The sequence below is a fragment of the Perissodus microlepis genome, chromosome 4, assembly GCF_051167445.1.
Source record: "Perissodus microlepis isolate ML-2025 ecotype Zambia chromosome 4, ASM5116744v1, whole genome shotgun sequence".
NCBI classification, from domain to species: Eukaryota; Metazoa; Chordata; class Actinopteri; order Cichliformes; family Cichlidae; genus Perissodus; species Perissodus microlepis.
The window spans coordinates 14,175,687-14,203,203 of NC_140464.1; the positions used below are offsets into that span (position 1 = coordinate 14,175,687).

The 27,517-nt window shown below is 41.1% G+C and overlaps 3 protein-coding genes across 7 annotated transcripts in view; 2 read left to right on the forward strand and 1 right to left on the reverse strand.

The window, feature by feature from the left end:
- The first annotated feature begins 1,425 nt into the window (after positions 1-1,425).
- On the forward strand, positions 1,426-7,656 carry hmox2b (heme oxygenase 2b). 4 transcript variants are annotated; one of them, XM_084925949.1, is made up of 7 exons: positions 1,426-1,534; positions 2,080-2,229; positions 3,379-3,494; positions 3,605-3,722; positions 3,925-4,416; positions 4,735-4,858; positions 4,947-7,656. In XM_084925949.1, the coding sequence occupies exons 3-7, from the start codon at positions 3,427-3,429 to the stop codon at positions 5,072-5,074; spliced, it is 930 nt and encodes a 309-aa protein (XP_084782075.1). In that variant the 5' UTR covers positions 1,426-1,534; positions 2,080-2,229; positions 3,379-3,426; the 3' UTR covers positions 5,075-7,656. The 4 variants fall into 4 exon arrangements, with proteins under 4 accessions (XP_084782075.1, XP_084782078.1, XP_084782076.1 ...); XM_084925952.1 differs by having other exon boundaries at positions 1,454-1,495; XM_084925950.1 differs by lacking the exon at positions 1,426-1,534 and adding an exon at positions 1,541-1,905.
- Positions 7,657-9,043: 1,387 nt separating this feature from the next.
- On the reverse strand, positions 9,044-14,077 carry dnaja3a (DnaJ heat shock protein family (Hsp40) member A3a). 2 transcript variants are annotated; one of them, XM_084925940.1, is made up of 12 exons: positions 13,829-14,077; positions 12,688-12,830; positions 12,518-12,601; positions 12,208-12,414; positions 11,922-12,074; positions 11,690-11,837; positions 11,022-11,086; positions 10,773-10,901; positions 10,566-10,681; positions 10,385-10,482; positions 10,090-10,222; positions 9,044-9,842 (listed from the first exon to the last, which is right to left on the reverse strand). In XM_084925940.1, exons 1-11 carry the CDS (start codon positions 14,034-14,036, stop codon positions 10,104-10,106), a joined length of 1,470 nt encoding a protein of 489 aa, XP_084782066.1. In that variant the 5' UTR covers positions 14,037-14,077; the 3' UTR covers positions 9,044-9,842; positions 10,090-10,103. The 2 variants fall into 2 exon arrangements, with proteins under 2 accessions (XP_084782066.1, XP_084782068.1); XM_084925942.1 differs by lacking the exon at positions 10,090-10,222 and having other exon boundaries at positions 13,829-14,059.
- A 335-nt stretch (positions 14,078-14,412) lies between these two features.
- coro7 (coronin 7) overlaps positions 14,413-27,517 on the forward strand; it is a 111,518-nt gene continuing 98,413 nt past the window's right edge. The window contains exons 1-7 of the mRNA XM_084925937.1: positions 14,413-14,602; positions 16,171-16,267; positions 17,324-17,404; positions 17,570-17,640; positions 18,465-18,651; positions 19,695-19,771; positions 24,187-24,237. Of these exons, the coding sequence (XP_084782063.1) occupies positions 14,543-14,602; positions 16,171-16,267; positions 17,324-17,404; positions 17,570-17,640; positions 18,465-18,651; positions 19,695-19,771; positions 24,187-24,237 (624 nt within the window). The 5' untranslated portion in view covers positions 14,413-14,542. The remainder of the gene's footprint in view (positions 14,603-16,170; positions 16,268-17,323; positions 17,405-17,569; positions 17,641-18,464; positions 18,652-19,694; positions 19,772-24,186; positions 24,238-27,517) is intronic.

Here is a 27,517-nt window from a genome sequence, read left to right on the forward strand (position 1 = left end):
AAATGGATGGATGGATGGATTTCTATTTCAGTTCACTTTTTTAAAAGTATTTATTTTCATTCCAGGTTAGTTATTGTTTGGTCATGTCATAGTCTGTTTTGTTAAGCTTGTATTCTGTGTTTGTTTGGGATAAAGTTTATCCTATCTTATTATCCCTATTGTGACATACTACTGCCCTTTTCTCCATAGTTACATGAATTTCTCAATTATTGGAGTAATAAACAGATAGCACTCATCATCTGTGGTCCTCATCACTGATGGGGACGATAAGGAGTACAGAGGACTGACCCAAGACTTTGTGGACTGGTGCCAGCTGAACTACCTCCAGATCAACGCCGGTAAAACCAAGGAGCTGGTGGTAGACTTCCGCAGGCACAAACATTCTCCACTGCAACCACTGAACATCCAAGGTATGGACATTGAGGCTGTGGACAGCTACAGGTACCTTGGTGTTCATCTGAACAACAGACTGGACTGGACTCATAACTCAGACGCCCTCTACAGGAAAGGGCAGAGCAGGCTGTACCTGCTGCGGAGACTCAGGTCGTTTGGAGTGGAGGGCCCACTCCTGAAGACCTTCTATGACTCTGTGGTGGCTTCTGCTATCTTTTATGGTGTGGTCTGCTGGGGCGGCAGCATCTCTGCCGGGGACAGGAAGAGACTGAACAGGCTGATCCGAAGGGCCAGCTCTGTTCTAGGATGCCCTCTGGACCCAGTGGAGGTGGTGAGTGACAGGAGAATGGTGGCTAAGCTGTCATCACTGTTGGACAACATCTCCCACCCCATGCAGCAGACTGTGACAGCACTGAGCAGCTCCTTCAGTGGGAGACTGCGGCACCCACGGTGTGGGACGGAGAGATTTCGCAGGTCTTTCCTCCACACTGCTGTCAGACTCCACAATAAAGACTTTAACTGATCAAACACACACATCCACACATGTGCAATAACACTAAGTGCAATAATCTTTTCTGTCATCGTTGTATTTTTACTCAGTTGTATATAGCATTTGTATTCTATTTTTATCTTATTGTATATTTATTTTATTTTATTCTACTGTATATAGTATTTTATTTTATTCTATTCTGTACAGTTGTGTACTGTATTTATTCTTATTGTATCCTAATTTTTGCCTCATAACTTTTGCACTGTCCACTTCCTGCTGTGACAAAACAAATTTCCCACGTGTGGGACTAATAAAGGTTATCTTATCTTATCTTATCTTAGTTCGACGGGACTAGCTATTTGAAATCTATGATTTAGTTGAAATTCTTCATTATTCAGCTACATCTTTTATTATAGCCAAGTTTAATAGTTTTTTCAGTAGCCCTTTCGCTGTGACGAAAAGCCTAATACTGTGAAGATAAGGAATTTTTTCTGGATAGTTTTTTTTCTGTAGTCCTGTGCGAGAACTACAAATCTTAGAGCATCCTGTAGAGTATCATGTGATCATCGAAGGGGCGGAGTTAAACGTAGTTTCGCTCTGGACCTCCGCAGGGTAATTTTGTAGCTGTAGGCAGCTTATCACGGTGCAGAGGTTTGTTGTGGTATTGTAATTTAGCATTATGTAATTACATTTTATGAGCGAACAGAGACGTGGGCCCCTGGTGTGTGGCAAACCGCTGATTTCTCAAATCTTAAGCGTGTTTTGTGGAAATGTTATATTAGCTAGCTTACAGCTAACTTGGCTAGCGTTGTTCAGTAAAGTTAGCTGTGGTTGTTAAAGTGATGCTCCCACTGTGGGAAGCTAGAGGACGAACTCTCGGGTTTAACCTTCGTGTGATGATAAAAGGTGGTTTTACAACATGATCTGTGATTGGAGGGATTCAGCTGATTTAAATCACTTACGAGGCTCTCCTCGTATGGCACTTGCTTGCTCATTGTGCGAGTTATGCTTGGAGTCTCCCGGTAAATGCCAGAAGGCCTGTGCTGTGTTGTTTGAGCTGCTTTTTGTTTGGCTGCATTGATTTAGGTCACACCTGCCTGGATGCTGCTTATCTCTGTAAACCAAGCCAGCACTTGCCCGTCTGTACTGTATCAGTTTTCACTCTGACCCTGTCTTATCTTTCTTTTCTCTTACAGTAAATCAGGTCAGAGGCTTAAAGCCGCTGGATTTAAGTGGCAAAAGGCTTTATTTCTTTGACCTCCATCATCATTAACTCAGGGACGACAGCCACTGTGAAGAGGTTATTAGCTTCACTTGTTTCCTGATTAACCTCTGTGTCATCCTGGGTAAGAGTTAATTCTGCTGTTATTTAATGTACGTCTAAATATCCAAGGGATATTTATGTTTTGGTGTCGGTAGTATTTGACAGTAAGTCAAACACCATAAACAGACTTAGTTTTATGATTATGGACCTGATATGATTATTACAAACACTTTATTGTAAGTTTGGTTTTGTGGAGTCTTAACCACTAATCTAGGTAAACTGTTTTTAATAGTGTAATGTATTGGTCTCATTCTATGTCAACTGACCCAGAGCATCCAGCCTGATGATCTCCAATTTCCTTGAAAAACTTCCAGTGATGATAGACTTGAACTTTTGAAATTATTTATTCCTGAAGTCACAGTAGCAGATATTTGGCCTATAAATTAGAATGACATAGTGTAAGTAGTTCTCTAGATTCAGGGCAGTCAGAGGTGGTCAGGCTGGGAAATGTTCTTAAATTTGGTTATGTCAGTTGTCGTGTAAAGATCCATATGGAAAAAATGTCGTTCTGCTCCCAAGATGGTAAATAGCAAATGGATGTACAGCGCTTTTCTATTCTACCTGAGCACTCAAAGCACTTTATACAACTTGCCTCAATCACCTGTTCATAAAGGCACTTTTTTCTATGCTTTTTCTACTGAAGTGCTTTCTGTCTAACATTCGTGCATATTTATACGAGAAACTTAGGGTTAGTATCTTCCCTGACGATACTTGGCATTAATACTGGACCAGCCAGGGATCAAACCACCAACCCTCTGATTAGTAGATTACTTGCTCTACCTCCTTTTTTAATTTTGTTTTTTCTTTAATATTGTGAGGTAGATGACAAAAGGGAAAAAAATCATCTGTCAGCAGGAAGGTACAGAAACTACCAGGTTTGATTTGAAGTTGTTTTGTTGAGAGACAGTGCATGACATTTTTATTCAGGATAGTGAGACAGAACATTTTTCTTGGCAGAGGATGTGTTTCTGAATGTCCTTTTAGCTCTTGTACGCTATTAATTTTGTTTGGATCTCGAGTGCTGCAGTGAGCAATGCAGCGGTACGGCTTCTTTTAATTATCTTAAAATCAGCACTCTACCTTGACAGCATATAGATTAAAAGTTATGGAGCGTGCTAATACTTTTTAATGTGACTATACTGCTTGTTAAATGTTTTGTTCTGATTTTTAGGGTTAAGTAGGTGTCAGGAAACATCATATCACTAAGTCACTGGAGAAGATGGAGACAGCAGGGAATGTGTCCAATGGTGCAGGGCTTGTGTATGAGCAGAAAGAAAAGACCCTCAGGTAAAGCTGCTTCCAGTAACATAGTATCTGTGTTAATAAGATTTGAAATTAATAATCCTGCTTCAGTTTTGTCACATACGCAACAAACCAAACTTCCTTTCTTTCTCCAGGCCAGAGGATCTGTCTGAGATGCTGGCAGCAGGGACCAAGCAGATTCACGAAAAGGCGGAGAACACTCAGTTTGTGAAAGATTTCCTCAGGGGTCGCATCCGCAAAGAGCTCTTCAAGGTGAGTGTCAAGAAAAAAGGTAGATGATGTCCTTTTTTTTTTATATAGAAGACTACTTCACAAAGCAAAGCCTGCAAATAAATGTGTTATAGAAAACTGGTGGAAACAGGAACACAAAGCAGACAGCTCATGTTACACTTGTGCTTGAAGAAGGGCAGAAAAAGTGTCTTTTACACCAACTTTTCATGTTTGTTTCCCTCAGCTTGGTGCAGTGGCGCTTTACTACACTTACACGGCCCTGGAGGAGGAGATTGAAAGAAACAAGGATCACCCCCATTTTGCTCCTCTTTATTTTCCCGCTGAGCTGCATCGCCACGAAGCTCTGGCCCGTGACCTCGAATACTTTTACGGTCCAGAATGGAAGAGCCACGCAAGCTGCTCAAAGGCCACCCAACAATATGTGGACCGCATCCATCAAGTAGGGCAGGAGGACCCAGTGTTGCTGGTTGCACATGCCTACACTCGCTACATGGGGGACCTATCTGGTGGGCAGGTGCTGAAGAAGGTGGCACAGAGAGCCTTGAAGCTGCCGCCCACAGGAGAGGGCTTAGAGTTCTACCAGTTCGATGCCATCCATAGCGCCAAAGCATTCAAGCAGCTGTATCGAAGTCGAATGAATGAGCTGGAACTGGACATGGAAACAAAGAAGAGACTGGTGGATGAGGCTGTGAAGGCTTTTCTGTTCAACATTGAGGTGAGAGGCCAAGCAGAAGGTGTGGTTGTTTTCCACTTTGGAGTTTTCTGAAAGAAGTCTTAAACCTCAGTTGTTGAATAAGTGTGTCTCCAGTTCACCTGTTTATACACAAACGCATTCAAGCACCGTTGGTGGTGGACGTGCAAGGTTCTTCTGTTTCAGTAGTGTAATAAATCGGGGATCCAGCCATCAACCTTATGAGTTTTGCTCTTTCCAAGTATTTGAATTACTCATAGATGTTTCATCTATCTGTGTTATCCAACAACAAATTGTAGACTTTATATTTCAACCTCACATGCTTCACGTTCGTTCTGGCAGGTGTTTGAGGAGTTAGAAGAGATCGGCAAAACCATCCAGGAGGATGTTTTAGATGCTGGCATGCCCGTTCATGGAGCAATGGGTGGAGACATCAGCAAATGTCCCTACTACAATGCCAAAATGGGTAAGTGTACTGCCTTTGTAAATATATGTAAGTGATACCGTTTCTTGTCACTATCTAAGCTTGTGTCCGGACCTCCTTTGTGTCACAGCGGCATCAGGTGGAACAGCATACGTCCGTCAGCTGGCCATGGCTGCTCTCAGACACCCGACAGGACAGGTCCTGTTTGCTACTTGGTTTGCTGCCTTGGCTGGACTGGTTGCGTGGTATCTGATGTGATCTGTCACTCCGTCTGCCACTCTGCTGCTGTGTGAAAAGAGGACTGTAACAGGAAGGACAGTAAGGACACTGAGATCTTTCCACGAGATGTGGACCGTGTCATAGCTTGTGGTCCAAGTTTATTTATTGTTACATATTGCATAATAATGTAAGCTTACAAAAATATGGAACAGTTAAATTCAAGGAAAATGATCTATAGGACCAATATAATTCCATCCATCACGCTAGATTTATTCATCTTTTAAATTCTCTACCTCCTCCTGCATTATCCCTCCAATCTGTGTCCTTCCAGTTGCATTTGGTCGTATCTCGAGACCTCATGTAGATCTCCTATTTTCTTACTGAAGTGACATTTCATCCCACAACTGTATCTGGCTGTTTAGTATTTATTCCTTAATAATAAATTGAACATAGAGTGAGTTAATTGTGTGATTAGTAAAGTACGCTGTGCACTTTAGATTTCTACTGAAGCCTTTAGTAAGAAGATTATTTGGAAGTTGACTCCTCGTATATAATTATCTTTATTTCTTCACAGTAATTCAGTTGCAAAGTTAATGGAAAACCCAAATTTCATTAATCCATTAAGCTTCAGCTTCAAATATTTCCAAAAGGTTTGTTCTTTGAGACGGGCGATAGCAGTTAAAAGTAGGGGTGCAACGATACACAAAATTCACGGTTCGGTTCGGTTTGATATTTTTTCGATACAAAAAAATGTTCATGCCTTTTTAATTTGTCATTCATTAAAATTATAAATATATATTTTAACTCAAAAGTACAGTTTTTAAATTTAATGTTGCTGAAACAACAAAGTAATAAAAAAAAGAAATCTATCTGATCGAGAAATCACTCATCTTTGGAAAAGAGTTTATTACAGAGAAATGTCTCTTTCCAAAATAAAAGCTATACTATACGCTTCTTCTGGGCTATATTCTCAGCAGCATATTAAACATATCAGGTCCCCATAAGGAGAAGCATGTGCTAACGGCTGTCTAAATGACTCGGGTAAAGTTTGTAGCATGCGTGCTTGTTGTTTTTGTCTGCTTCCACTTGTCTTTGCACTAGGATGATGTCGGAGTAAATGTGCAGTCATATTCGTTGTGTTCCCACTAGTGCTGTCAGCGTTAATCTGAAATGACGTTAACGAGCTACTGCGGATCGCCCCGTGCGTGGGGCTGGACGGCCAACACGTTAACGAGCTAACTGCGCTAACGCACTAGTTCCCACCACTGTAACATTGGTTACACCAATGTAGCATTGCGTGGCACATCCAACATACTGTTTTACTTTTGTCCATGACGCGCTTACCTTCAGGGGCATACGTCACATGAAAACCAAAATAGTTCCAAACGCCACATCTGAATTGGAGACTTCTGTCTCCTAGCTTGCCCTGCACTCAGTGAATCTGCGTTCGACTACTCCGCCTAGGCTGCACTGTCGAGCGCAGATCCACTGAGCGCTCAACACAGAAAGCATCGTCAGAAGGAAAGTTGAAAAAATAAATTAAAAATTTTGTATTGTTCGATACATATGCATACCGAACCGAAAGCACTGTATCGAACGGTTCAATATCGATACGAGTATTGTTGCACCCCTAGTTAAAAGCTTGATTAATAATCAGTCTTCACATACTAATAACATATACAGGATATTTTAATCTCTCCTGGTGCATGTTCACTTGTATAATTTCTCTGTTTTCAGAATTATGTGACAGTGCACCTTGTATTTGTTCAAAAAAACCAAACAAACCTGCCTGTTGGTTTGATTGCTGAGCTTAACTATCCAATATGAATAATTCACTGTAATAATTCAGCTTTACTGGCAAACGGGAGCCTATATTAGGACAGAGGTGCGTGCGGCTGTTTTAAGAGGAAGATTGTATTTTTGTACTAATGACGCTTCATCCACATTCTTTCATGAGATGAATTTGTGTGAGAATACCTTCAGCAGCTCAGCACTTATTTATGTGTCCATTCGTTCTGGATGCATCAGTATGCGTTGTGAATGTACGAAGTGGGATGATCACCTATATTGAGTTTTATTTTGTTTTGTTTTTTTAAGCACAGAGAAGTGTGTACTGTATGTATTTTGTGGTTGAAGTATAATCTTTATCCTAACACAGTAACGGTATTTTTTTAACTTAAAGCAGTTGAGGCACAGAGAACCAAAAAAACAAAAAATACTGCACATAAGTGGATGTGCAGTATTTTTTGATGACAGATGGCTTTATGCATCATATATGGAGGACAAATACAGGGATAGGCTGATACGCTCCTGTAGTTTCCATCTAATACCATTTTATAATGCTAGTGTCAAAATGACTCAGTAGTTTTGGACCTATTACCATAGATTAAACTTAAAGTGTGTGGAGTGATTGCCTGAGTCATGTGTATTTCTGATTTTCTTGCATTTTCATTGACTCTGCTCTTAATCCTTATCTGTATCTAACTGGAGCTTTACTAGTAACTGGCTAGAGTAATCTCTTTGTATGAAAGTGGGGAAAAACTGTATGTTATGCTTTCAGTAATGAAAAAAGACATTTTTTGTTTTCATGAAGAAATAAAACAAATTCCTTTTGACTTGTATTTGCTCCTTTGTTTGCCTTTTCTATCATACATCTACAGTAATTATACGATTTTGGGTAAAACATTACATGGATTTGTTGTATATATTCATTGTCACTAAAGGTCTAATAACAGCTTTGATAATCCCCAGAATTTTGATATCAGAACTGGCACTCGTGTTCAGTATTCCACAAATTTAATTAAGCTTCTATGAACTTTCATTTCTCACCTACATTGTAAATATAACCAAATGCATTCTGCCTAATCCAAAGTGCAACTCTGGTTGTGCTTATTGTGCCTGCCTGTATTAATCCTGCTGAGTAATCGCTTCAGAGGAAAAGGAGGGAGTTAAAATGTCCTTCAAAAACTACTTGAGAGACCATGTTCTACCAAAGATGAATTGTAGGTGCCAGGTTATGTTACTCATAGTGCTGTCCTCCACCACTCCACAAAACGAGAGAAAACAGATGGAGGGTATACCTGCCTGTTTGGATTTTGAATTAAAGTTTAATGTAGGCACACCTTTGAGAGATGCTCCTTTATTTTCTCTCATCACCTTTTTGTTGCACAGGGTAATGTAGACACTTTGTGTGGGAATGAGTTTACTCATTTACACATAAAACAAAGTGAATGAGCTGATTACTCATACATAAGACTGAAAAAGGGTATAGAGAGTCAGAAAAAAAAGTTAATAATTTCTACAGTTTTGGCTGATTACACGCGCTAAATCCTTCATCTCCATGGAACCCAGGCTCTGCAGGATCTTCTTTCTCATCCTGCTTAAAGTGTGTGTGTGTGTGTGTGTCTCGCCAGTAGTAATAGTGTTTTGGTACCCTGTTGTTGTCTTTATGTCTTTGAACCATACAGTATTATCAAGGAAGGATAGAGATTGTTGCCTTGGACAGAAACCACCTCTTGTGATTTGATGAGATATTTGCAATTTCACAGGGTTATTATAGAAGATTTGTCAACCCCAAAAATCAACAACACGAAGCCTTTCAACTGCCTGTAGAGGACCAGAGCTTGAGAATCACACAAATTCCATCCCTGAGGGGGTATGAGGAAAAATTAAAACTAGATCTGAAAAACAATATAAAAACTAGACTTTCGGGGGAAAAAATGAACTTGAAAAACAGAGGAACTCTCTTAGGTTATAATATTATCTAAAGTTTTTACCAATTATTTCTTACAGCTATGTAATACAGCTGTTAATACCTGTGCTGACTTTCCTAAATCTTGCCTCTGACAAATGCCCTCCACACAATAAAAAGATGACAATGTCAACAAAAAGTGAAAATGTAAAAGTGCCGGAGCAGTAGCGCTGTAATGCATCTGTGTTTACGGATGTACCTAATGAAACGATCAGTGCATATACAAAGACATGTTAAACATTAAGGTGCAGACAGAGTCAAAGCATTGTGAACTTTATTTTTTCTGGGGCCTAGCTTTATTAGAGCTGTACAGTATCTCTCTTCTATATAGCACATTGATGCATTAATGTATGCTCTACAGCTGTTTATGTACATGTGGACTGTGGTTGAGGATTAAAATCAATTTCTCTCTCATAATGCAACATGACAGATCAGAATAAATCAGTTTTCACAGTTCAGGAAAGTCTGACTTTCCACAGTTCGATCTTCTATGATAATTCTGAGACTTTTACTTTCCACTGTTGACACACCTCCAGCCCACCACAGCAAACTTTATTTTGATGTTTATCCTGTCAGGTCTGGCAGCGCTGAGGAAACGGAGAAGCCCAAGCATGAAAACAAAACTGATGCATACAGAACTGAAAGATTAATAACAGGATTGTTTAACCCTGAATAAAACTTTAGACTGCACCTGAAGTCTTTGTGGATACAATAACTTATTTGTGCGCATGTGGATGCTGTTATCACCGTTATGTTTCTCTTCTGATAAAGAATAGAAAATCAACATTGAAATAAGAAATTACAAGTGTTTGCTATCACCATTGCTTCTATGGATGCTCGACAGAGAGGGGACTGGTCTCTTGTTCCAGGATCCACTTTGGCAGAGGTACAAAGTGCATAATCCTCTTGGTTTTTGATACAGGGCTGGGTAGGTAGGTCTGTAATACTCCATTCAGAACTACAGTTGTCCAAATCCCAGTATTCCTCTTTCCGTTGTCCTCCTACTTGTCTTCTGACACACTGATGGAGGCTCTCAGTTCATGGAAGATCTTTTACCTTGAAAAGGAAGCAAAAAACAAACAAAAAAAGAACTTAAGACAACAAGAAAAACAGCCAAATTGAAAAGATAAGGAGCAGACACCTGATACATCCCTAAACTGGCTAAATGCACTGTGTTCTTATGCGACAGCCACAAACCAGATAAAGTATTAAAAAAGTATATTAAAAAAAATTTACTGTTTGTGAACAACAGCACAAGAAAAAGTTCAGTGGGAGATGAACATAAATCAGTAACCAGTCCTACCTGGTTTGTGGCTGTCAGGAAGAACTGAATAATTTCCTTAATTTGGAGAAGAAGCCAACTTGTTGATTCAACTCTGCCTTGTTGTCATGTTTTCTTTGCCCTGCCTCAGACCGCCTACCACTGCTGCCCCCACCTGGACAGAGATTGATACTCCATCAGCCAGGTTTATCAACTAGGCAGAAATTCCTTTCCTCAATCTTATTTCAGTGGACCAGAAGTACACAGTAAAAAACACAGAAGAAGGTAGAAGTAGGTAATGAAAAAAGCAGGAAACCAGATGAAGCTGTCTGTGTACCTGTGGTGGTGGCAGTGACACCGTTTACCGTCCCCTCTATGTCCGTCTCATCCTCAGCGTAGCTCATCAACAGAGCTCTTTGTCTATCTGTGAGATTCCTGTACAGGAAAACAAGGTTTTAGCTTTATTGTGATTTAATACATTTTTAAATTACACTGCAAGGATGTCAGTGCAGTCTTACTTGGGTATTTTAATTTTGACGTGGATGTAGTGATCTCCAAAGCCATAGCCACTGACTCGAGCAATTCCCTTCCCTGACAGGCGGATCCTCTGGTCTGTCTGGATGCCTGCAGGGATCTAAAGAGAAATCCAGTCAATTGTTACACTGAATGTGTTTGAAATGTTGCCCAAAATTGTTGTTATTCGGGTACAAAGAGCTTCTACTTACAGATAAATTCAGAGTTTCATATAGGCCCTGTGTTCTCGCTGTGCCGCCCAGGATGGCTTGCGCCACGGATACGTAAAGGTCAGAGTGGATGTCTGCGCCGTCCCTCCTGAATATGGGACTTTTTTGGACCTGGTCACATTCACACGACAATCCCATTAAAGAGGCTCAGAAGGAAACCCACGCCTTCTGGAAGGTCTGGCTGTGAGATTAGCATTAAATAGCAGCAACTGATGCACAACAAATACCCACCCTAAATGTGATGAAGATCTCCTTCTTTCCAACCGGCATTCTCACCGTCTGACCATCCTCCACTCCTGCAGGGCATAATATGTAGTATTAAATAAAACGACTTTTAATTTGAACAGTGGAACAATCCATCTCAAAGAATATCCCATTAAGATCAACACCAGCAGGCTTTAAAAAGGTACAGGGAGGAGATGTCGCTTAAATTTATACTTTAAATTTTTAAGATTAAATGTCTATTTTGTTTTTCTAGACTAAACACCTCAACACAGAGATAAACTATCCTCCAGTCTACAACTATTTAATTATACATTTAGGACAGAGCTAATTAACTTTCTGGCACAAGACCATTTTCAATTTAATATGCATAACTATACGGACAAAAAAGGAGCCAAAATAACCCTGATTACATTACTCGAGTCACATTATGTATTTAACTAGTTAAGAGTAATTTTATCTTTGCCTTCTTTCAAATTCTGAGTGATTAAACTATCTTTACTCAATGTTCATCAGTGAAGCTGCCCTTTTAGGCAATGTTTCAATAACTTTGTGAAACAGCCTACAGCAAAGCTTGCTTTGGCACATGGTCCTGCTCATTAAAAATGAATGCAAATCCTTGAGGTATGTGCAGCGTGTAAACAGTAGTCAGATAAACAGACTTGAGTGTGACTGACCTGCAGGCACAGGAACCATCACTGTCTTCTTCTGTTTGGTTTGTCCCGTGCCACGACAAGAGTGGCAGGGGGTGGAAATGACCGTGCCTTTGCCACCGCAGCGCCGACATGTGGAACGCATCACAAATGGGCCAGTATTTACTGTTTCCTACAGCAGGGAAAATTTATGTTTAATAACACACTTGGAAAAAAAGAGATAGAAACGAGATGAACTCATTGTTGGAGCTCTTACCATGCCAGAACCATTGCAGTTGTGGCAGTGTTGCACCTTAGTGCCTGGCTCGTGGCCTTTACCATCACAGCGCTGGCAGGCTGTTTCGATGTTAACTGACATCTCTTTGTTGACTCCCTTTGCTGCCTGAGTAAATGTCAGCTCCATAATGTACTATGAGAGGGAGGCAAAACAAACAAACAAAACATGTAAGAAGAGGAAATTGATAAAATAAAACTGTTTCAATTAGAATCAGCTGAGGAACCGCTCATCTTCACTTCACCCTATTTCACAATATCCCTCTAACCTCCTGTGGCTGATCAAATATGGCGCCGAAGTCTCCAAAGCCGCGGCCTCCAGAGAATTCTCCAAAGATTTTGCGGAAGAGCTCCTCTGGATCCACATTGCTGGCATGTCCACTCCAGTAATGCTGCCCTCTACCCGCCTGACCTGCATCAAAGCCCGCTGTGCCATATGTATCATACTGCTTCCTCTTCACTTCATCACTAAGAACCTATGAAGAACAAAGTAAGGTAATAATGGTAAAACCTGGAGATGTTTCATAGGTTTCAATGAGCAAAGCAAATCTAGAGTAGAATTAATGCCCAAAACCAAACCTCATAAGCTTCAGCCAGCTGAGCAAATTTTTCCTTGGCTTGTGGGTCATCTTTGTTGGTGTCAGGGTGATACTTTTTAGCCATCTGAGGGACAGCAAACATGAACACACCGTCAGCTACTGCAAACACTACTGTGCTCAGTTCAAGCTGCATCTCAGGCAGGAACAGACCTGGTAGTAGGCTTTCTTGATCTCCTTCTGTGTTGCTGTGCGAGGTACCCCAAGAACCTGGTAAAAGTCCTGTTTGCTGCTGGCTGGGGCACTTGTGTGAAAGGACTGAGTGTAGACAGCGTTTGGTGGTTTGAGGCCTGGAACTGTTCAGCAGGGTGAAAGGTGTGAGTACAGTTTCAAGACATTTAAAGAGAAATGCAGACAAGTAAAAGACGCCAGATGGAGGACAGTTTTAATGTAATACTTGGATGCATCTACAACCAAATAACACTAGAGTGTGGATCTGAGAATGTGTGGTTGTTTGTCTCTCCGTTAGCTCTGTGATGGACTGACAATCCAGGGTGTAGCCTATAACAGCTGGGATAGGCTGTAGCCCCACTGTGATCCTAAGAGGTATGTGTGGATAAATGAGATGTTTCTCCAAATGCAGTGGTGCATTTTTAACTAAAAAGTTCAAGTTGTGGCTCATCTGTCCACAAATCACTGTACAAGAAGTATTGTGGATCATGTTAGATGGTTTCCTCTATGGGATTATTCCAATAACACAATTCTTGAAAAATAAGATGTGGAATAAAAATGTAAGTAAGCTGTGGATATTTCTGTAGGTGTTTGTGTAACTGTGTCACTAATTAGCCTGTTTAACATCGTTTCTGCGGTTAGTTAGCGAGTGTAGGTGACAAATAATGCTAAAAGACATGAATGGAAAGCATACTTAGACTAACCCTAACTGACAGAAGACTCTAGAAACAACACAGATCCCTAAAGCCCCCTCAAAATGTGGAGCATGTGAATTAGTCAAACTGACGGGTCTAATGTTAGTGTTAAGTTACTGACCAGGCCAAAATCTACAGTCTGGCAGCAAAATGTAACACCGGCATCGGCCTCCTGCAAACTGAACTTAATGGCTGCAAAGTATGCAAGACTGACTGCATCACATTTGATCAACTTTGAGAGTGCATCATAAAAATGCGCCGGTCTCCAAGCTCGTCTCTTCTTCAGTGTTTGCTTGAGCCGTAATGAGGGCACTTTTATTTAGCTGTCTTACCCTGCGTCATTCGAGTGAACTTCAATTACAAAACAATTAGCCTAGAATAGCCTAGCCTAGCTAAGGCTACTACCATATGGCTAACACAGCTCTCACCTGACAGCCCTCTCAATGTCACCGCTTTCCCCACTCCGCCACACACCAGGCTCCCACCGCGCCACAGTTTTTCGGCCCGCAGCGTAGAGAAACTCCGGACTTCTCCATGCCCAGAGCACACAATAGCACTGACAGCTCTTCGCTGTCCAGAAGACACGGCGACTGTAAGCCAACGTGAGGAGCAACGAGCAGCCGAGGACGCCATCATTGCTACACTGGCCGCCGCTCAAGACGCTCTGCGCATGTTCGGGAAACAGTGGGCGTCACCCACTAAAAAAAAAACAAAAAAAAAAAAACCCCAAAGATATTCTGTTTAATCCGAGATGTCACTCTGTCAAGAAAACATGAGCTTTGAAAATTTAACTTAAATCACCTTTTCTTTTTTTAAATAAATTCTGCTTAAGAAGTCACATCATATAAATCACGACCGGCTAAAATTATTCAATTTCCCCTGACTTTCCTCTGTATATCGAACATAACAAGTGACAAACGAAAGAGGATGCACACCTTTTGCAACACGGCGTAGCGCGTGAAGACAGCAACACATCCAGAAACAAATCTCCCGCCCTATCGGACAGCTCCGTGGAGCAAAGCGAGCGAACACTTAAGCGGCAAGGCTGAACTGTCAGCTGTAGAAGGAACCCTCCTTTGCCGAGTACCAGCCACCTCGACACAGACACCCGGAAGGCACGAAAGTCAGTTTGAGAGGGCAGCATGAATCGCTTTAAGACCTCCAAATTCAAAAACACCACTCCGAAAATTGCCAAGAAAGATGTGAGTAGCTTGCGAGCGACAGAATAGGTGCAGATTTGCTAGCTAGCGTTAGCGTTGGTAATTAGCTCTGTGGTGTGCTCTTTTGTGGGGAACGCCTGCGTGTTTGCAAGGGATGTTGAACTTCCTGCATCTGGAAATCTGCACAGCATTCAGAGCAGGAGATGCAAGTGTTCTGTGGGCTCTTAGTGAAGACTGAAATCACTGTGGTTGCACACTGCTGTCAGCCGTGATGGGATGCTGTGGTGATGCACATCACCATACTTGTGTTAAAATAGCTTATTAGCTCTTTGCTGCAGTATTACATGGTTTTGATTGCTCCGATTTTCAGCCAATGGGAAAAAATATAAAATTTCCCCACTGGGAAAGGAAAATAATAATAATAATATAACTACCATATAACTACCACAGTTGCCTCTTTTTCAGTGATAGTAGTCCTGCAGATTGCAATTGTTGACATGTCTGGACTGGACTGCAGTGTCTTGCATACAAATCTGGACCAATTCTTTCTCAACTTTAAACGCCTAAAGCTCTGCTTTGTGAGGTGTATATTATAATGTAATCCCCAGCCTTTTATTTTTATTTTTTTAAAGCAGAGGCAATCCTTGGCATGCACAGAAACAGTGGTATCTCTCCAAATCTGTGCTTGGGGTTTAAGACAGCAGGTGGTGCTTTGCTCTTGTGAATGTTAAACTAGCCCTTTGCACCGGAGAGCAGATTTAATGTGAAGTCATGTGTCTGTGTGCTGACATTTTATACTCAGTGCAGGGGTGAAATGTTGGTCAAGAGGAGATGCAGGTTTATGTGGATAGAATGAGAAAAGAAAGCAATTTTATGTCAAAGCTACTTCAAATCATAGGCCTGCAGAGGAATTTAAAAAAGGTAGTGAAAGAAAGTGACCAGTGAACATAAAGTTGTCTTTCAGATGATATAACTAGAAGTTTTATAGACTCAGTTATTGTAATAATCAGCATTATATGTGGTTTAGATGGAGGAATTTAAGTTAAGTCATATGTTGGGATTTTGTTTGGGATTGAAACGGCCTCTAGTGTGATGTATTTGCATTTGTTGTCTACCTCGCTTTTGACACAAACATGTCTAGTCTTGTTGCGATAAATGCAAAGAGTGCTTTGAAATGAATGAACAGAGCAGCAATACATCTCTTCTGCAAGGCTGTCGGAGCTGTCAAAGTGCCCTTTAGCGGCTGAATGACCATCAGGATTGCTCTTAGTTTCCTGAATAGCAGCGCAGCAGTACTTACTGGAGCATGTTGTACAGACACACTTTCCTCTAGCTGCTCTTGCCTTGTTAATGTTATGAAAGAGTTTTAAGAGTTCTCTGCTGTGCAAAGCAGGGAGGACTTCCACTTCCTTCCCACTCATGCGTGCATGTGTGTGTGTGCTCTCTGTCAGATCCTTCCTGTTTATTGCAGCGTTTGCTTTCTTTTTCTTTTTTTTATGGTTGTGACAGTGTGTGGCTTAATATTATGAAACAAAGAGGAGATGGTTGTTTGTGGTCTTTTTTGCATTGACTTATGCTTGTGCATTATTAAACCCATGTGTTTCCACTAGGAGTGGATCAACAATGTCCGTGCTGGCTCCTTTGCCTCCCAGGGCAACCACATCAAAGCAAGTTCCAAGCTGGTGGCTTTCAATACTGAGCAGGCTGGTAAGACTATAAAGGTTTGGCAGAACAGTAACATTCCCTTATACTGTGCTGTGAAAAGGTATTTGCCCCCTTCCTGATGCCTTAATTTTTTTTTTGTTTGCATGTTTGTCACACTTACATGTTTCTGATCATCAAAAAAAGTATATTACACAAAGATAACCTGAGTAAATACAAAACACATTTTTTTAAATGATGATTTCATCATTTCATCTCCCTAGCCCTGTCTGAGAAAGTAATTGAAAAAAGTAATTGCCTGCAAACTGAATCTAACTGTTTGTGCCACCTTTGGCAGCAAGAACTGCAATCAAGTGTTTGCAATAACTGGTGATGAGTATTTTACATCACTGTGGAGGAATTTTGGCTGATTCTTCTTTGCAGAATTGTTTTATTTCAGCCACATTGGAGGGTGTTTGAGCATAAATTAGCCGTTTAAGGTCTTGCCAAAGGATATCAATCAGGTTCAAGACTGGGTTCCTGCACACCTGCTGGTGTGCGTTGCATCATCGTTTTTTGGGTGTGAGCTGATCGCCAAACGCGGATGAGTTGTCGATGCACTCTCGGAGTAATTTTGATGTGCCGGCCACTCCTGGGAAGGTTCACCACTGTTCTGAGTTTCCTTCATTTGTGGATAATGGCTCTCATTGTGGTTCACTGACGTGTCAAAGCCTTAGATATGGCTTTGTAAGGTTTTCCAACCTGGGTTGATTACTGAAACTGAACTCAGCTTTTCAAAAATGTGGTTAATTACAGTTAAATCATGATTTAACAAGGGTGGGGTGTTACTTTTCAAATAGGGCCAGATAGGTTTGGATCGATTTTTTTTTCCGCTTCTTAAATAAAATCATCATGTTAAAAATACATTTGAATTTACTCAGGCTTATCTTTGTCAGATAGAAGTATCCACTTTTTACAGTATGAGTCATGTTTATACTGCTGTTACCCAAGTTCAGAATATCAAGATAACATAACCTAAAAATCAAACACAGTTAGAAGAAACATTTTGAATTTTTGGAAGGATAATTCCTGACATTTCCTGTCTGCTGTACGTGTCCACAGGTGGAGGCATGCTGGGCCTGTCTTCAGTCCAACCAGGCTCAGACGGCCAGCGGGCTGTCACCCAGATTTCCTGCCATTCTGGTAGGTTTTTTTTTTTAATCCTTTTGATTGCCTCTTAAACTCTTTAAAAACAGAAATCACATGAGAAATCTACATGATGTTTCTCAGAAGTGAAAGTAGACACATGACCTGGTTCTAATATCTTATGCTAATGTCTATTAATTAATTTTCCTTCTCTCCTGTCAGATCTTGTGACTGACATGGACTTCTCTCCTTTTGATGAGAGTCTCCTGGCAACATGCTCAGCAGATGAAACGGTGAGCTGTTCAGTGTCCTACTTCTTTCTGACCTTGTTCGTTCTTCATTCACATATACTCATAAGCCAACGTTCCATCATCTCAGGCTTTGTTATTCCTGCCAGGACTTTGAATTGTTTTTCCTATTTAAACGTTTTGAAGACTCCTTTCTCTCAGCCACAGGTGCCCCATCTTACTGGAATGTGCTGAGCGGGGTTCTGCGTCTTCATACTCAGCAGCTCGGTTTACCTCACAGACCCGTAAAGATATGCAACTTTTGCCGCACACACGAACCAAAGTGATCTGCAATGCTCCGCATCTGCAAAACACTTTCTCTCCTCTTATCTTTTGCCAGCACGTCATATTGTTTCACCAGCTTGGTTGTGCTGAGCAGGGAAAATGTCTGGGAAACGTGATCTCAATTGTGTGTTTTTCCTGACTTAACTAGACTTTATATAAACTCTTTTTCATAAATTTTCATGTAATCTGATATTGATGTTAGAAACATAACATGAGCCCAGACCCCAAATTATTCAACATTTAGAGAAATACATAATTTGACTTAATGATTAAATGCAGAGTCATGTATAAACACATTTAGTGAGTGAGTGAAGAAGAAACCCTCAGTGCATTATGGGAATCCTCCCAGCAGCTTAGGCCTATTGTAGTGTAACTAAGGGAGGATTCAGAATCACCTGATCTAGTCCTATTGTTTGTTTTGCTAAGAGGAGGGAGAGGGGGAGAAAAGGGAAGAAGGTTTGTTTTTTCCCTGAAATGGATACAGAGATGGCAGGAAGAGGGAGAAAGAGCCATTATCTTTATTTTTTGTCCTTTTGTGTGCGCAGGTGAAGCTGTGGCGTTTGTGTGATCTGGCGCAGGAGCAGTCCAGCAGTCCAGAGCTGACCCTGCGGCCAGGTCAGGGCAGGCTCGAGCTGGTGCTCTTCCACCCCACCTCCTCTGGCTTGCTGGCTGTTGGCACCACTAAGTCTGCTCAGATTTGGGACACCAACTGCCAGGAAGCACCGCTAGCAGGTAACTACAACCAGCAGCTGAGCACAGTTTAATTTTTTACAAATCTCAAAATCTTTGTTCGTACATCATGTGCCGTGCTGTTTTTCACATTTAACATTTCAGTCTGTGTCAGTTAGTTGTCAGTAAATGTGCCGCATTTTGTTTCTGTGTGTAACAAAAGTTTATATATGGAGTGGAGTGAAGTGCTTGCCCTTTTTTTGTGTTGGAGACTCTCTCACTGACACTGCCTACGTTTTACAGCCCTGTGGCTCTGTCTAAGTGCTGGAGCAGCAGAGGTAATGTTTTGGTTTGCAATCCTGGCCCCAGTCTCCTTGGATTGGTCTCAGGATATAATCACTATCCTCTGGCCTCACCCCCCCCAAAAAAACAACCCCAACCCACACACATATACTGTGTCCCTCCTTCTCCACCCCCCATGACAGCTGGCCTGGCTGCTGCTGCTCACTGCTGATCCAACCTGCCACCGTGTCTTTCATCGCCCTCATTTGTAGTTTTCTTTCCATGTGTGGTCAAGGAGCAAGATCTGAATGAGAAAATGTGCATCTAAGTGAGCGTGTGTTTGGGTTCTTGTGTTTATTTGTTTGTTTTTTCGCTCTTCACTTTTACTTTGTGTGTCACTTTCTTAACAAGAGCACCCTTCATTTTTTGGTGTGTGTCATGGTGAAATAATTCACACAAGCTATGCTGTGATCACTTATGGCACTTCAGCTTACACGTGCCATGCTTTGAATTTCTTACATATGCCTACACTGGTAAAAGGTGTAAACCACTCATACTTTTATTGTTGTGTTTTCTGAACACTGTGTGCTTGATTTATGGCCTCATCTCTTCCCTGCATTTTCATGAAGTGACGTCTTTACATTGATGTGTGTGTTTTGTTTTGTTTTTTTGTCTTGTCTGTGTTTGTGCTGTCAATCTGTCCTCGCTTCCCACTTTTTTCCAAACCATCCAAACCATCTTTCTTTGTCATTGTTTTGTCACTGTCTAACATTAACATTATTTCCAGTTTTTACCACTTTAAAAGATCCATTGCGTGTTTGCAGTTCTAGAGCAGCACGGTGACCAGGTGCAGAGTCTCGGCTGGAAACTTGATGGATCTCTTTTGGCTTCCTCCTGCAAGGTGAGGACAGCTCAACCTGAACAGGATGTTAAATCTTAGTCAAAACTAAGCCAAAATGCACAAGCACTGTGTAAAAAAAAAAAAAAAAACTAAGGAAACCTCACAATTCAGCAGCTTGTAGAACCAGCTGTAGCAGCAATAACTTGAAGTACTTGTTTTTCTTTATCAGTCCCTCACATCATTGTGGAGGAATTTGGCCCACTCAGTTCATTTTTATGGGCATTCTCTTATGCACAGCTCTCTTAAGGTAACACCATAGCATTTCAGTCGGGCTGGGGTCTGGACTTTGACTAGGCCATTGTAACACCTTGGGTCTTTCACCTTGGATCATTGTCCTGTTGCATGATAGAAATTTGGTCAAGCTTCAGCTGTCAGACAGATGGGCTCACATTTGAGTAAGAATACTTTGGTTTACAGAGGAGTCCATGGTTTACTCAATAACTGCAAAATGTCCAGGCCCTGTCACTTCTACACTAGCCCAAAGCATCACCTCTCCACCACTGTGCTTAAAAGTTGGTATCACATGTTCTTGCTGAAATGCCGTGCATGTTCTTTTTAGAGAGGAAAGACATGCTCTCGGCAACCCTCCCAATCCCTTTTACTGAACTTTACCATTTAGCATGCTAACTGAGGCCTGTAGAGTCTAAGATAGAGGTCTTGGGTTTTTTGCTGTTTGTCTGAACATTAAAGTCAGTTCACCCCAAGGCCAGTACAGTCTGAATTTACTGGGGCTTTCACTCCTGGTAAAATTGGCACCAATCATGAATGTTTTCCACTTGTGAATACTTTTGTTCACTGAACTGACTTCCGATTGTTTGGAAATGACTCTATAACCAGATTGATGAGCAGCAAAAACAGCTTCTGTAAGTTCAGAGAAATTGATGTCCTCTTTGGACTGATCAAGCAAACTGACAAAAGTTCTGCTTTTATGGAGGTGCTCACACTTGCTGATGATCAATTAATCAAGTACATTTGATTAGCAGCACGTGGCTGCTACTTACTCTCTTAATTCCTATGGAATCAGTAAAGATGTTTTTAGTTTTTCACATACTGCTTCTGCATTTTGACTTTGTTAAATATATAATGGTGTCACATTAAAATAATATATCGTGTGATGTAATTCATCTGAGGTTGTATTTACTAAATATTAAGACCCTTTTAGGGACAGATTATTTTCATTAAATCCTAATGCATTAAATCATAGACGTACTTTCTTTTTACTGTGACTGTACGTTACAGTGAATTAAAGTGAATGCTGTAACCCTCTAATATATGGACGGAGGGTTGATTGCTCTAGTTGCAGTTGTGGTTTGTGACCACTAGATGCAGTCAGTGTCTCACACTGAGTGCAGCAAGCCCCACTTTGAACATTGCTGCACTTTATCTGTTTATATGAGTTTATTTCAGAAAACTGTTAACGCGGGTCAAACTTATAAAAAAGGGTGGGGGTCACATTACACATTAGATTAGAAACTGTTGAGCAGGTCTTTAGAGGGGAAAAAGGGATAAATTTAGAAAACCAATTTTATAGAAAAAGATGTAATTTACCGTTTATTAATGTTTTTGGCATCATTATTAACATATTAAAACAGAGGGCCTATGGAGATTTTCTTCATCAGACTGGAAACTTCAGTCTCTTGGCAATAAAGGCTCTAATAATGGAAACAAGCTGCGTGCAAAGGATAAATATATCAAGGCCTTTGTTTTGTCTTGCCCCCACCTGACCCCTGAGCCCCAAACCCAATAAGAAGAATTAGAATCTGGTGAACAGTGCTTGTTTGACATCTCCACTGGGTATGTGGTTTATAGGAAAAGCATGAAATAAACTAAATTAATTGCTCAAGAAAGGAAGTCTGGAAAGCTGTGTCTTTATGGCCAAAGGGTTTTCTGTTTGGGTGTTAATAATTTAGGCGAAGAAGAAAGGATGTGGTTTAAATCTGTTTAGGAATAGAAGTTTATAAGTTTAGAGGGAATTATTTGGTGAGTATATTTTGAATATAGAAAGAGCCCAGGGATCATTTTTTAAATATTATTCTGTTGTACACTGTTTTAACTGTCACATTATGCACTAGAGTAAACTTTACTAAAAGCTCAAATTAAGTGATTGATATGAAAATATGACAAATACTTAATGAGCTTACTTGAGCTTGAGACCAAATAAACTTTGACACAGAAATATACCACATGCATGTAATTAGCAGGTAACATTGTTGGCCCAGGCTCCCTTTGTTTGTCTTTGCTCTGACAAGTAACAAATTATTCCAGCAGTCATGGATTGTGTCCAAATGATGACATTAAGTTGACAGGATAATAGCCTTCACCGGAGCTAACAAGCCTTTCTGTCCAAAGTGAGACTTAGACGGAAAGAACCAGGCACCTCAGAAACAAGTGTGCAGAGGTGTGGCGGTGGGGTGGGGTGCAAGATCAGAGGCTGTGAGGCCTCTGAGATTCTTGCCCCATTGGGCTCTGGTGTCATTTAACCAAAAGGCCCCTTTCAGTCTCCCCAATCTAGCTTATTAAAGCAAATAAGGCCTGCCAACATGTGGGTCCAATCTCTCCAGCCCTCCTGTAGGGTAAAAACTGCGCACAGGGCTGGGTTGGGGGAAGATGAAGGGGAGACCACCACCCTGAGGAGCAAGAATCATGACAGGCCTCATTTGAACCTAGAGAGATGTGTATTTATGACACACTGTGGAGAAAGGCAGCATTCAGTGCAATGAAACCCACAGGTAGTGTGAGCAGGGATGGAGGTAGGCCTTTGTTTATCTGAATGATGGACGGGCCTGGGTGGTATGCTGTCTGGAAGTGAGGTGTCTGTGGGTTTATGCCCCACGGTTCACCTTGAATTTTGAATTTTATCTGTGCTCTGTGTAATCCCAAACTGCCAGTCACAGTTACACTACACTAGTAACCATGGGAAACAACAAGCTGGCAGGACAGTGTGTTTGATGAGTGAAGTTGGAGTGAGAGAGCAGCCCTGGCCGAAGATTCCCAGCATCTGTGTGTGTGTTTGCACACATGTGAAAGTTGTGTGCAACACACAAGTGGCGAAAACTCATTAACAGCAGCTTGAGAATGAGGCTCCATCACTTTGATTAAACAGCAGCTGTCTCAGCACACACACACACAAACACACTCATAAACACACACAAGGCTATCTGGCCACTCTGCATTTATGAGTTTAGGTAAAGTTTATATGTGTTGTTGTTGTCATAGGCTTAACAAGGTGTGTTTGCTTATTTGAGTGTGTGTGTTCGCGTTTGCTTGCTGGAGAACATCTGTATGTGAGAAACCTCTCATTTGTGTATTTGCACAAGTTGGTGTCCTCTTCCATATCTTATGTGAGAGAGTCAGCATGTATGTGTTTGGTTAGTCTAAGGTTTGCATTGAAGGTTTCAGCATTCACAACATAATTCAAATAAATCATGGACATAATTGTTAGGGGCAGCACCAGCTTACTATCTCCCAAAATAAGCTCCACAAATAAATCTTTACCACTTAGAGATGGTTTAGAGCTCATAGATTGGTTTTAGACAAAATCTGGCATTTTGGCAGCAGGTGGGCTGTGGCCCATGTGGGTGTGTTTGTGTGTATGTCTGCCTTCTGAGTCTTTGGCTTAGCCCCAGGTCACAGAGGCCTGAAGACACAGCTTTGGGCCATCATACTCGTGGGTGGGCTTCACTCACACACGAGTGGAGAGGCAGAGAAAGAAGCAGAACATTAGTTATTACCCTTGTTTACTACTCAAGTTAAAAAAAAATCGCAAAAATGTAGCTCTTTATTTATATTCTGTTGCACAGAGCTCATCTTTTTGTGAGTTTAACTGCATCACAGTTAGCATAGTATATCTTTAAAAGTGCCGATGGTTTTGCCTTTAGAGTATTGCCTGCTGTCAGCTCCTCACGTTAGGCCGTTGCGGTGATCACGGTCGTGTTGCAGACACACATGTCCCAGTCACAGTTTGATCCCATTAGGCCCCCATTTCCTTCCAATCACATAGGAGCCACTTTGATTGGCTGCTTTGATTGATGCCTAATGCATGTTTGGGCTGGCCGGGGTCACGGCACGGGAGGCCACGGCGAGGTCACTGGGTTGCATTTGCTAACAATGAATCAGTGAGATCACGCTGATGAATAAGGGCACTTTGGAGAGCTTGTGTTGTTCTTTCTTAATTTTACTGAGATATATAGACTTTTTTTAAAAAAAAAATACTTTAAAAAAACCCCTTTCCATTGAGCTTTTTTCCACAGAAGGAAAAAAGAGGAAATTACAACACAGACATTATTTTTTTTGTTTTTAAAAAGTCCCAGTTTAAATTGGCCCTCTTAATATTTGTGTCATGTATCAAAAATAATAAAAATTTCTAATATTGCTAATTGACTTACTAAGTCTCTCTTTCTTTAATGCTTGGCTAGGATAAGATGATCCGCGTGTTTGATCCCCGAGCCCAGCTGGCACCTGTTCAGGTAAGTCTCCAGTAAAAAGTCATCACAATGCTGCCAAAGGAACAACTGCAGCTGCTCTCTGGGCATTGTAACACTTGTAACTGTGGTTCACTTCTTGCTTTTTTTGTGGCGTGGGATTTTGTTTACAGTGTAGAAGAAATAGAAAATCATCTCTCTTCAAAATACCTATTGGTAGAATAACCACCCTGTTCATTGTCACTGTGCTCTACTGCCATTTACTGTAATTTAAGCCCCTTTACTTTCCCGCACTCCATCTAGTGACAAACATGTTAACAGTAACCAAGAATGCTCACCACTGGCCACTCACAGTAATTCATCTACTACTGATTTATGGAAGTGCTGCACACGATGTCATCGCTGCTCTTTAATTCCCACGGGTACCCATCCCAGCCCTCATCCCTCCTTTTTTTCCCCTTTCTCCTCCACTAGCGATCAGCTTTGAGCCAATTTTATCCAGCAGCAATGAGGAAGTGGAGTGGTAGGGCATTTGTGTGCTAAGGGGATGAGGAAGAAAAGATGAAGTGGGGGAGGCATGAGTGAGTGTTGCGAGAGGCAGCTCAGTATAGTGCAAATAATCTCACACATTTCCACAGTGGACCTCCCAGGCTGATTTAATTACTGGGGTAGTATTGTGCCTGATGGTCTCTTGTTCACATTTGTAAATATGAAGAATCTTGCAAAAACACAACATGAAGCAGCAGCTTTAATATATTAAATCACAGAAATACCTGGAAGGCACAGCAGGCTGTATGGAAGTGAAGCATATTTGTGTGTTCATGCACCTGTGAACATGTGAAGACATTTGTATCTACTCACACTGCACAGTATGTACTCGCCCATGTGTTCTTTATTTGTTTTGAATCTTTCGAGACCTTTATGTAAGGGTTACAGTTTCAGAGGTATGTCTCTGAAGTCAGTGAGGCAGCAAAGGAAAGGAAAGGGTATGCAGATGATTTTATTTGTGCCACACTTCTTACTGCCTGTACAATGGAGTGAATGGGTGTCTGTTTTCTGAGGTAACATGAGCTGGCTTCTCTCCAGTCTTTGAACCCAGTTGTTTACATCAGGTGTCTCAGTGTTGATGTCATTTTAGCACACTGCTGTTCTGCAGCCTGTTGGAATTTTCTGCACAGGAGGGTTTTCTCCCCAGAAATCCAATGCAGACTTGAAGAAGATGTTTCCAGCGGTGCTATAAATTGCCTGAAAATATGATATTCCAGGCAACTTGGTGCAGCCAAAGGGTGTCATTAGTTTAGATTAAATCAGTGCTGGGTAGTCTGTCTGTCTCAAACAGTGTCTCCAGTAGGAGCCAGTGGTTCCTAGTGGCGGGGATATGCTGCACTAGGACATTTTAGGAATGGGGAGAACTAAATATGTGAAAAGGCAAGGTCTTTAGGTCATTTTAAAAATATATTTCCTAAACGAGTACTGCACAGATTTTGCACTTCACATCTACTCTTCCCAGTTCTGCTGCATCTGAATAATTTTTTGATTGAGTCTTAGCTCATTTGGTCGATGACCTGATGAGCTCAGTGGATGCAATCGAGAGGCATCTATCAACAATCCGTTCATTCACAACAATAATTGCTGCTCCTCTGAGAGTATTGTTCAGAACTGAATCAAAGTTACTCACAATGATTACCCGATGTGTCTCTTTTGGGGGTAGGGGTTCAAAATCAAGATTATATTTGCCATATCACGTGCACGTTTTTCCATTTTCACTAGAATGTTTTTAAAGAGTAAGTTTAAAATGCATGGGTAGACTGGTGTCTTTTTTAATGTTTGAATGATTCGTAGATCAGTGTTAAGTGGTTTAACAAACTAAAAACATTCTTCTGAAAATGGTCAAGTATAAGGCCTGGAATCAAAATAATTTAAAAAGCAGCTTATGGCAAGAAAAACAGGCAGAGCATTTGCTAAGACTAGAAATGACTGAGTATTATATGGCTAGAAAAAGGTTAAATTATGTCACATTCTCCCTGTGCCACATCTTCCATATTACTTCCTTTATTACAAGAGATAACAAATGCATTGTCAACACTTTTCTATCTAAGCAGTGCAGCTATTGTCAGAGATCTTTATTAATGTAGTAAGCAACCACAGTAGGAGACAGACTGAAGGTTTACTCTTGTTTTTATGCTTGCTTAACTCTCTTTTCTTCTTTTTTATTTTCTGTATAAGATATATAAGAAGCTAATGATAGACTCCTTTTAGACTCTTTTTATTCCTCCCTCTTCCAGCTGGTCTGCAACAAAATTGTCAATTCAAAAATGGTTTGTGGCTTTAAAAAAAGTTTTCTTAGACTGCTTGCCGCAAGGACACTCAGAGACCATTGAGCCAAGTCTACTAGCCTCTCCACCCTCTTTGTTTCTCTCTTTGCTTTCTCTGATTAATGTGTGTCTTTGCCTCGCAGACTACTAATATGTGCAGATATGTGATTCAGCAAACTGAGCTTCTCTGTAGTCAGCACATTAATTCACCACCTCAAACCAAGGAGAGCTGGGATCCAGATCAAAGTTATGAGAGGGTTTGCTCTTGCCTTTTTGGTTTTGCATTCTCTCCCTTTCTTCTTTTGCTTCTATAACAGAAAACCAGAAGGTCCTGCTTTGAAAAGCTTTGGTCTGGGCCCTCTGAAGAGTGGGCAGAACCCATACAGCTTTCAGATGTGTTTCTCTGTCAAAAGAATGGGAGAGCCACTGCCACTCCTATTAGCACCAGATCTGCTGAAGGGTGTGGGTGCTGAATCCTTAACACACTGAAACATGATGAGTGCAGTAATTCTGATGCAGAGAAGAGTGGGAGCCACAAAGCAGTTCGACACCATAAAACATAACATAGCACAAAATTTCACATTGCATGAGTGGTTTCGATGAGATTCCACAAAATAGTTTGTTTGTTTCTGACATGAAGGCATTTTCAAGCACTTTCTCCACTTTGCATTTTCAATGGTTTGTTGTTGTAGATGTGATGCGATGGCAGGGAACGGCCATTGTGGCCACAAAGTAAACAGAGGGGCAGAGAAATGGCCAAACTATGCAAATTTGTAACCTCACTGGGAGGTCTGTTTTCCTTCCTGCTTGAGCGCCAGTCAGTTGTCTTCATCAGGAGATACCGCAACTCTTCTCTGAAAAGACTTCTGGGGGAAGGATATTGTAAGAAAGCTGGGGAGCATTAGGGTAAAGCACGAGTTTCTCCAATTTTCAATCCAAATTTCCCTGGAGTAAACAAAGTGAAATGTATACATCTAACAGAAATGTTTTTCTTTTGTCCGAATTTGGAA